At 37.0% G+C, this 11,172-nt stretch overlaps 1 protein-coding gene across 1 annotated transcript in view; it reads left to right on the top strand.

Annotated features, from left to right (window-relative positions):
- The first annotated feature begins 227 nt into the window (after positions 1–227).
- The window catches only part of LOC113042149 (amyloid beta A4 precursor protein-binding family B member 1-interacting protein-like), a 21,549-nt gene continuing 10,604 nt past the window's right edge, over positions 228–11,172 (top strand). The window contains exons 1-6 of the mRNA XM_026200749.1: positions 228–373; positions 5,534–5,593; positions 6,034–6,133; positions 6,981–7,231; positions 8,009–8,086; positions 10,998–11,157. Of these exons, the coding sequence (XP_026056534.1) occupies positions 5,534–5,593; positions 6,034–6,133; positions 6,981–7,231; positions 8,009–8,086; positions 10,998–11,157 (649 nt within the window). The 5' untranslated portion in view covers positions 228–373. The remainder of the gene's footprint in view (positions 374–5,533; positions 5,594–6,033; positions 6,134–6,980; positions 7,232–8,008; positions 8,087–10,997; positions 11,158–11,172) is intronic.

The following is an 11,172-nucleotide window of genomic DNA, read 5'->3' as shown; positions in this document are numbered from 1 at the left end:
TATCACTGCTGATAAAAAGCAGACATGTATAACAATGTCATTGATCATTAACCGGGAGAAATGCTTATCAATCATTGACCAATATGTAATCTACAGAGAAATAATGAACTGGTTGGCTTGTCTTGCACACAATCTCAGCTGTGCACTTGTATGCCGCTGTTTTTCTGCGTCAGATGGAATGCAGAGACAGGTTTAGACCTGAACTTCCGTGTCAGGCAGGAAGTGTTGGTGACTAACATATGAGCGCGACAGCTCAGCAGCCTGCTGCATGTGGGTTGGGTGGTGTCCACCGTTAAAACAGGAAAGAGAAGCATTTTACAGAACTTATTCATGACCCCATATCTTAGTTATTAGAACCGCCAAATCAGCCAAGGTAAGTGATGTTTTTTCTCAAACAAATGTCAATTTTTAGGACTAGGTTCAGTGTGTTGTTGATTTTGTTCAAATGCCTGTCACATCTGACAATAATCACGTAACAAAATGATTTTGTAGAATCTCTGGTGCCTAAAAGTAGTCTAATTCCACAGTTCTGTAGATTAATTTAATTAATGACTCATTTTGATGACTTTACTGATTGCTTTAATGAAAACAAAAAGGACTTTAAATGCTAGACCAGTACCTGAATGTTGTGAGTCGGTATATTTGACTATTGATTAGGGTCCAGATATAAAGATGACATGGGCAGATTTGCTTTTGACCAATATGTAGTTTTAGACTGGACAGAAGGCACTGTGGAAAATAGCTCAAACTACTGACTCTTCTCTTCTGGCTGAATTAATTGTTAATTAATTCATAATAATATTGTTGTGACTGGTTACATGTTGCACTGTTGGACACAGCAAACAGTACAAATATCAGTACTATATCTGTGTGATATTTGCTAATAGTTTTGGATTAACAGTAGTTTCATATATCATTAAAGCTCCTCAAAACGTATTCCTGGTTCCACTGTGAATGAATCATCAGTGCACGTTATTCCAAATGTAAAAATCGTTGTCATTATACGTTTTAATCGAAATTCGATTATTTGCAAAGTCCTCAACAATCCACTGAAACTCCCACTTTACAGAATCCAAACAATTCCTGATGGATAAAATCATTGATTTCATTGAAATATGCCACAGTATGGAAGTAAAGCTGGGAATGTCATTTCATGTTGATTTAGAATGGATAATATATGTTACATTTGGTAAAGAACAAGACTTAAGATTTTTGCTGGTTTGCGTGTCCTCAGTTGTCCAGTATCTCTGTGAGTAATTGTCTCATTTGGAGTAACACATGTTTTTCAGGTCTCTAAATTAGCAAATAACAATAATTTGTACAATAGTGACTGAAGGAATTAGAATGACGTCTACAAAATGTGATTCAGAACAATGTGAACTGCATATGCATACATTTTAGCCTCAAAGCATACTTTTTTTTTTGTCTCTGGTTCTACTTTTTTATGTTAAAGAGGTTTCGTGTTTCAAGCACAACAGCTCACAGGTTAAAGTACACAAGCACTGTGACAGGAATCACAGAACGGCACACCAGCTGAACTAAAACACTGTGCCCGAGTGTTTGATGAAGAAACAAACAGGAGACTGTTTTTCTATCAGGTTACCCCAAAGTCAACAGTCCGTCTGGGTCTGTAATGACTGTTTTCCCCCCGACTAAAATAACTACTAAGGGATGATAGCATCTCAGTGATTTTAAAAAGCATTACTGCAGCAACATTATAGCTACTAGGCTACTCAGAGAACTGTGAAAATGAGCTGTTAAGATATTTTAGCATAGTTCTTTCCCAAATCATGGAATGCTGCAAAACAGATGCTTTTATAGGTTTATAGGTTTCCTTGTGTCTCAAAAATGACATTTTAAGGTTAAAATATTAAGTCAGTTTCAGAATCAACTCTTATCGACAGTGTTTGCTATAAAGCAGGTATCAATATTACTATTGCATCAAAAGTAGGATTTTGAACCAACTCCAAAGTAAACTTTGCCATATACTGTATCTAATTGTGTACTTTTCATGCTGTTCAAATAAGTATACCATAAATTGTGTAGCTTATCAAAGTGCTTTGCTATATATATATTGAAGTGTACTTCTTTTTCACAATGGACTCACAATAATCTAGTATGAGTTGCACACATTTATATCAGAAATTTAAAGAGCTAAAGAGTTTATGAAAGGAAAATATATCCATCAACAAAATTCATAACTTTGTTACAGTTATCCTTCAAGGTAAGACCAGTTTGACTGCAGTAAAACTAAATAACTTCCTCGATATTTAATCCAAAGCACATGTAGTTTTGAAACAGATGGAAACATTGAGCTCATTTCTTTTCCAGACATAAAGTCCTGCACAGATGCCCTTGATATGGACTGTTATATTAGTTACCATAACACTTAACAAAACACATGAAAATGATTCTTGAAGCGTAAAAGATACTGGTTAATAGATCAGTATCTTGCTTGTCCTCATACGTGTCAGATAACCAAAGATGTACTCAAGGTTTCAACAGAACTAATGCTGGGAAATTACATGGTTTCATTCCTTCCTGTATTGATACCGCAAATCTATGTATCATAAATCGAACAAAAGACATTTGCTTATATTTTCATGAGAATATACTGATACTATAATAATGCCCGTGCTTATCAGTTGTTTGGAAAAAGACAGGTATAAGAAGCACCGTATTGTGATGGTTGCGTAGAGATACAGTAGTGAGTGTCATCTGTTTCCGGATGCTTTCAACATCTTGCGAGGGGAAGTGTCTGTAACCACTTCCCCATGTGTAGCAGCACACAAACAGCTCTCTGATTGGCTGCACGACAGTACTTCATTTAAACAAGAAGACGCAGCATTGTTTAACTCACAGGTGCACGACTTTAGTCTGACCCATGTTAATTAAAGAGCTTGTTTTAGTTGGAGTATTAGCACAACTCTTATTTGAATGAAGAATAACGTGTGTTTTATTGTTTTGTTCAAGTAAAATAAAAAATAATTAAAAAAAACATGCATTTTTAATAGAAAATATGGTTTATATATTTTTTTCTACAATGAAAAAATATCAGGTAAACATTCTAGTTTAAAAAATGAAAAAAAAAAATAATACAGTGAAGGAGGGCTTGAGTCCCGTCTTCAGTGTTTATGGGATTTGCCCATTTTATCATCCAAGTAAAATGTTTCTATTCTCAGACTGAAAAGTTCGCTTATTCTCAATAAGCCGAATGAGGAATCATTCATGTCTGTGGCAAAAACCATGCGATACAAGCTAGACGTCTATGTATGAAAAGTGCATTCATTCAATGCAGTTTCACAAACGAATTGCTGAATGTGGGAGAATAAGAGGGAAGTGGGCTTAAGTCGGTTATTTTGGATCAAGAATACAGATAATGAGTGTTTTATTATAGTTGAAGCTGAAAACTCAGAAGTGAAGATAACAGATCCTTTTTTAATATGGCTCATATATTTTAACTGTGATGAAAGAAAAGTTTAATCTAAAACATGAATTGATTTATTCACTTACTGCATCTCCAATGTCTACAGTAGAATGAGACAGAGAATGATCTCTTGGCAAATTTATTTGCACATAATTCATACTTTCTGTAATATTGTACACGCAGGCAGTGCTGAGCGTTCATGAGCAGGATTCTGCATGTCTTGGCAAAGAACAAGTTATGCAAGCCATGCTTTTATCTATAGCCTCTGGATGGATATTGTGCAATGTTTAGCTTTGGGCAAGGTTTTTATTTTTATTTTTTTTACCCATGTGCACAGGTACTCCTGTTACTCTATATATGCACTCTGTATTACCAATCACATGCTGCTGTAACCATAAAGATAATGGCACCATCCAAATTCTGCAATTCTGCACAGCAATCACAAAACTACTTTTGTTGCCAGATTATGACAACACCAGTAGGACAAAAACTATTGTATCTTATTAGATGGGAGGATGTTCAGCTGAGAATGCTGACTCACTTGTAGACTCAAAATATAGTCAGGATGTTTGCATGCATGAATGTTCAGTGACGCTTCACATTATCACACTACAGGCTCATGAGACACATCGGTTTAACACACGGAGGAGAAAATAAAAGTGACAGTGTAATCTAAATCAATCAGACGGTCATGCAAAAAGTTTCACAAGCCACCAGTTCAAGAGCCCTGGGTTAGAACGATAACTGGCCCGTCTTTATTGCAAAATAAACACCGACAGTGTGATCAGGACCCAACATATAGTGGAGGATGAACCTGTTCACTGTGAAGTTTACAAGCATCACCTTAAAAGGGTCAAATTAGGCTTTTTTAAAGATAATTACTTTGTGTATTTGGTATAACAGAATAAGTTGACATGCTTTAATGATTGTAAGTCCACTATGCCCTGCATCTCTCAAATGTGTCCTGTCTCTCTCAAATGTGTCCTGTCTCTCTCAAATGTGTCATTTTCTATAAAGTCCCTCCTTCCAAAAGCGCAGTCTGCTCTGATTGGCCAACTGACCCAGATCATTGTGATTGGCCGAAAACCGCAAGCACTCGTCGGAAATGTTATGCCCCCTTCCATAATCGCGAGTTTCATCTTTTAAAATAAATATTAACACGGTTAATAATGTCCTTAGTTTTACCATCAGTTCAAGCCCGAAAGAGGAACAGAGTCTCATAATAGACACAGTGATGAAGTCTCTCTCTTGCTCTCGCTCTCTTTCTCTCACACACACACGACGCGCAAAACTCAGAATTTGAACAGTCAATAGCAAATACCTAAACTAAAAACAAAACATACTTATAGTAGCTGATTCAGAAGTGTCAGATTGTCGTAGCAAATCTGACTGACCTCCTCTCCTAGGTTCACGAAACGGTCGTCCATAAAATGTATTGCTGTTCTGTTGTAAGTAATCTTAAAGATTCCTAAATGCATCTACTTTCGGAAGGCCAAATAAAGTGGTTTTGCTTTTACCTAAATACACAGCAACTCCCTTCAACACTGTGTTACTGAAACCACATACTCTTTCTTTGCGTGAACATTTGGGTGGCATTACGCAAATATTTCCACATCGTGACGTAGACATGTGGGGGCGTGTTTGAATGAGCCATTTCAGGGGGCGTGGCAGAGTCTTAACTTTGATAAAGAATATCTCTTTGGATTTGAGACTTTAGTCTTTGAAACTTCAGGGATCTTATATATGCAGCTTGCAACACTCCAAAAAGAAAGAAAAACTTGAAATCACATCATATGACCCCTTTAAAATAAAGCGTTACCAAATATTTGACCTCTAAATGTAGTGACTGACCAAACAGGATCCATTATTCCAGAAAGTATTGCACATGGATATAATAAATAATAAATGAAATTACACTGAAAATGTGTGTGTTTACATTCAATGGTCAGAATGCATTTTGTTTAAACTAGGCCTGTGTTCATACCTCAAGTTCTGTGTTGAGTTTCTGTGCTGAACTCTATTGCGAACAATTCAATTCTAACAGTTCTATTGCGAAACTTGTTCTAAAGATGTTAAATTCTCATCTCCCAATTATTCCTGTTGCAGATGGATGACATTGATGCAATGTTCAGTGACATGATGCAGGAGATGGATCTCCTAACGCAGGTATGTTTCTCATATCCTCAAGAAGGGAAACTGGCTAATCAGTGCAATGTGTGCCTTTGTGTGCTTTTAAGTAAAAAAAGGTATGGAACCACTTCATAAAAAGATATATGTCTAACATTTTTTAGTGTGTCAATAGAACACAGCAATTATATCCCATTCAAACAATTCCAGGTTGGATATACGATGCATTGAAAATGTGGATATTTTCTTCTTGCAAGTATGAATTAGAGATGGTATAAGTCAGATGCTAACAGTATGAGCACAAAATATGAAACAAAAGTGGGAAGCACATATATTAAGCCTAATATGCATATCACATTTGTACGTCAATAAGATTATAGTTCCTTTGCTGTTTGTTCTGTAGTTTAAAAAATACAGTAAAAAACATAGCTTCCATATTTGTCTTTCATATGAGTCGTTCCGCATTTGTCTTTTCACAGAGTTTTGAAGCAGAAATAGTGTCTGTGCCTTTGCCTAAACCTTCCTCCATTCCTGACCCTCAGGAAATGAACTTTTCCATTGGTTTCACAGATCTGAATGGTAAACAATATTTCAGCCTAATATGTTTCACAAGTGTCCGCTGTTTTACTGAGTTATTTCACCAAAAGGCTCTATTCATCAAGTGTTGCTTTTAGGAGGAAATTTGTGATTAATTAACCATAAAATTGCTTGAAATTATGTCTGAGTGCGGCCCAAAGATGCACAGATGGAGCTGTTTGAAGTGGAGAAAGTTTGCTGCAGTCAAAGCTGTACTTGTTAAAAAAATGTATTATTTTATGAATTCCTTCCTCATTTCATGTTGTCACGGAGCTCCACACATGACATTAATAAATTTCACAAATTAAGAACTTACTAATTTTTTATTTATTTTTTTACTTGTAAACCCAAAACTTTTTAATTTGAGGACAGTCATGTTTTATGAATTCCCTCTCTGGTTTTAATTAAATCCTGACTGCTCATTTGGCGGGAAATTGTTTATTAGTGGCCACAATATACAACATAATCCCATAAAAATTTAAAATATTTACAAATGTTCCTATAGCTCAAGTGGTAGAGCATTGCGTTAGCAAGCGCAATGATGGGGGTTTAAATCCCAAGGAACACATGTTAGGAGAAAATTGTTAGACTGAATGAAATGTAAGTGTGTGCTAAAATGAATACATTTAAATTAACTGGTGGGTTATTTGTATGTTCATACTTTCTATATCCTTTATATATTTTCACATGTTCTAATTAAGTCTAGGTGATGGGGTTGGGTGGACCTTCATGCTTATTATTAATCCTATGTTGTTGTTTTTTTATCATGCTTAAGAAATTCATATGAAATAGCACACCACTCCAAATGTGACATTTATTTAATTATTTTTTTACATTGTGACCTCTAAAGCATCTCTGCATGATATGGAAGACAATGACTTGGACGCCTTGATGGCTGATCTGGTGGCAGATATCAGTGCCACGGAAGAAAAGTTTGCCACAGACAGAGATGCGTTTAAGGGGTCAGCTCCAGTTGCCTCAATACCCTCCCAGCCTCAGAGTAATTTTAGCCTCCAAGCATCAGCTGACACCTCCAGACCTGCAACTTCCTTCAACTCCATTGCAGCTCAGCCCCCACCACCCACCTCCACACCATCGAAAGTAAGTATCATTCTGAATGGTATGCACACCCTCAGGCCTCATGCGGTTAACACGTACATTGTTGAAGATTACAGGGTTTATTTTAACACAGGCCGAATGTGTGTGAATATAATGGAATTTAAGTGCAGCCAACAAACTGCAATAACTTTTTGAAGTATGAACCTTATGAATGTCTACAACATCCATTTCGTAAAAAGTAGCTTAACCATAAAATGTAATTATCCTCATGAGTGCGATGTTAGCTGAGCTGGATAGTCATTGAATGTTAGTTTCTGTCTAGACCAGTGCTTGGCAGAATGTACAGCAGGAGATATCCAGACGGTTTTATAATGCAGATCAGCTCTGTTTTAAAACCTTATGTGAGATGCCTACCCAACAAGCACTTGAAAGCATTACAGATGTTCTTGTTCTTCACCGATGTGAAGGCTGTTCTACAAGTTGGGCAGCATGATTATATTGCCTTCTGAGAAGGATAGCATTACGAACATCTTTCTTTGGAACCCAGAATGCCTGCTAATATTTTGGAATATAGGCTATTGAACAAACTTGAAACTATTTGCATGTATTTAATTCAAATTAATCACATTACTAGCTTAATTTCTGTTAAAATTATCTGACCTCAGACTGCAAGACCAGACAACATTATAACATCTTCCTTATTCATTTTTATATTTAATCTGCAGAGAGTCAAAATAAACCTTGCATTTCCCATATACAGAGCCCTTTAATGTCACACTGACCACATGACACCACACACATCATTTTGTGTCTCCTCAGGAAGAACTAGAGGAACAGATGAAAGCAGATAAGATCAAGCTTGCTTTGGAGAAGCTAAAGGAGGCCAAAGTGAAAAAGGTGAGAGATAAAGTCGTTTGAATCGTTTTTCCGTCCTGAATGGACCTGAATGGTGTCAAGTATATTATTTATTGCAGTTAGACACTGCTCATGATGATTCATGCTGGCTTTGGATATTCTAAAACAGCTGGAGACCTTCACAGCATTGAGAGTTGCTGCGGGGTAGAAAATGCTGACTGCATTGGGTGATCTAGATGAGAGGACATCCACCACACTGATCCATTTCTAAGAGAGTAATAACATCAGTTAGATCAGGGCATTCTGGAGCATGTCTGCACCCAGCTGATCGCTCTTACATCTTCCCTCTCGTGGAAGCCAAAGGAGGCGTTATGTACTGTAGGACGTCCCTTAAGAGAAATCACAAACAACATCTGATTAATCTAAAGCGTCTCACCTAAACCTTAGAGTAAATTAAAAGAAACCAACACAAAACACACCATTTACTACAGACAAGCAGTTTATGCATTTGTTGGAGTTTCCCATTTCAGAGGCAACATTTATAGAAGAAGAGCATTTAAATAAACGTAACATGATTTCCTTAGGTTTAAAGTAGTCAATTTACTTTTTGGTCAATTAAGGTACCTTAATTAAGTAACAGCAGCCAATCAGCAAACAAAATGTATTCTCACTGATTGATTGTTTAGGGCTATCAGTTTAATATTGTGCCTGGATGCTAAGTTCACTGGAAGCACAGCCGAGTCACAGACAGTAAACCCAAGTAATACATGGTTTCCCCACTATATTTCTGGCATACCCCATGCTCTTGCTATACCGCAATAGGACATGGATCTGGAAAGTTTGGTCTGATGTGTGCAGTGTAACATGGTGTTAGAATATTGCAAATCATATTCTTTTGTAAATAGTTCCAATGTTTCATCTGTCTTGTCTCTTCATAATCTTTAGTGTAAACTTACCTTAGCAAATGCCCTCCAACAACACCTTAATGTTCTCCTTCTCTGAACGTCCACTGGGGGCAGTGCTGCCCTGGTTGAGAAATGCGTTCTTGGTCTTGACTTAGACTCTATACTTTTCAGGTCTTGAATCAGACTTTCTTCAGGCCTCTGTCTTGACTCTGACTCAGCCTTCTTTAGGGTCTCTGTCTGGACTTGAACTCGACCCTTTGTCAGGTTTCTGTTTACACAACGTTTTCAGCAAAACAAAATGGGAAACATAGTTTATGATTGAAAACGCTACAGTTATTGTTTCCACGTGAACATCCAATATGGGAATCTTTGAAAACCTGCATGCATGCATGTGCGTAGTATGTGTTGGGTATGTAGACATGCGCAGTACGTGTCGATTTTAAAGACAGGCGCGAGAAAACATACACAACAATAGCAGAGTATATGGTTGTTGCTGCTCAAGTTTGCTAACGCTTCTTCAGCAAAGTGTGGATTTACTTCACCAATAATACAAGTAACATCGGAGACGCATCATATACATCACATAATCGTCAGTTCCCTACAGGTACTGTTTACTAACAAGTGGCAGTGCCAACTACTGGCCTGGTAAAGGTAATAGAGTGTTCTTGGCTATTTTCGCGAATATGTATAAACACCAATAATTTTGAAAACGTTGTCCTGTATACACAAACCTTTTTAAAATGCATGGGAAAACCTTTTCAATTTTTGACTACATGGTTGTCGAGTAAATGTAGCCTCGGACTTCACCCTCGTCAGGTCTCAGTCTTGACTTGACTCAGGCTGAACCATCTTCGGGTCTCAGTTTTTACACTGACACCACCGTCTTCAGACCTCTGCTTTGACTCAGACATAACACTTCAGATCATTATTTTAAATCGAACAGTCATCTTCAGGTCTTAGGCTGGTTGACTCAGTCTAAACCTTTTTCAGGTTGTTGTCTTGACTCTGATTTAACATTTTTCAAGTATGTGTCATTACACAGACTCAATTATCTCTTTAGATTTATGCTTGATTCAGACTAAACATTTTTTAGGTCATGGTCTAGATTTGGACTTGACCATCTTCAGGTCTAGGTCTTGACTCAAGACTCATCCAACTTTTGGGCTAATTTTTATTCAGACTTGCATGAGCTGATCTCAACTAATTAACTGTCCAAAATTATCATAGAAATGTATAGATCCATTATCATACTATCAACAATTGCATAAGTTAGGTGTATTTTTTTAGATCCATAATTGTACCATCATCAACTGTCAACAATTGCATAGGTTATGTGTATTTTTGTGTCTCGTAGTATCATGATAAAGTATCATGAAGAATAAACAGGCTCTTAAGCAATAAAAGAGCAAGCTTTGAGTAATCATTGTTTGCAATAATAAGGCTCAGACTGCAGGATGGATTAACAGTCTGGTTTCTTATTATTCTGGTTATAGGTGACATGACCCACACTGAATTAATGCCTTCATTGAGTGATCTAAAGCTGGTTACTCAAAGTGGTTTATCCAGTGTGCAGTTGTAACATGTTGTAACAGTGATTACAGCAAGAACATAGTTAAAGTTGCAATGATAACTGAAACAATGTGGTTACAAAATATGACTACAGTCAAAATGAAACCATTCTGAATGCAATAATATACACTTTTAGCATGATTGTTGATATTCAAATTTCATGCACCATTGCAGACAAAGTAGTTCCCCAGAAAATGTATATATCCTCTAAAACCAGTGTGTGCTTATGTTTGGCTCCTACCAAGCTCCTTAACATATTTCAATTCAATTTTCTTTAGCCAGAAGTTCCACTTTGGTTCACTTTGCAGAATATTCTGACTAAGAACTGCTAAACTTGGTGACATCTTATGACCAACATAAACTGTAAAGCATCCAAAGGTTCCAAATGCAGATGCAAATCACCACAAAAAACAAACAGTATGCAGTTATGCTGTAAACTACATTTCGTTTAACCTTGTTATTTATGGTTTGTTGTGTAGCTGGTCGTGAAAGTGGAGTTAACGGATGGCAGCTCAAAGACTCTGATGGTGGACGAGAGACAAACAGTCAGAGATGTGATGGACAACCTGTTTGAGAAGACACATTGTGACTGCAATGTGGATTGGTCTGTGTGCGAGACCAACCCTGACTTACAGACTGGTGAGTATCATCCGG

Source organism: Carassius auratus, chromosome 24 (genome assembly GCF_003368295.1).
Source record: "Carassius auratus strain Wakin chromosome 24, ASM336829v1, whole genome shotgun sequence".
NCBI lineage: Eukaryota > Metazoa > Chordata > Actinopteri > Cypriniformes > Cyprinidae > Carassius > Carassius auratus.
The sequence above is the reverse complement of the archived record's forward strand: the minus strand, read 5'-3'. Positions and strand labels throughout refer to the sequence as shown.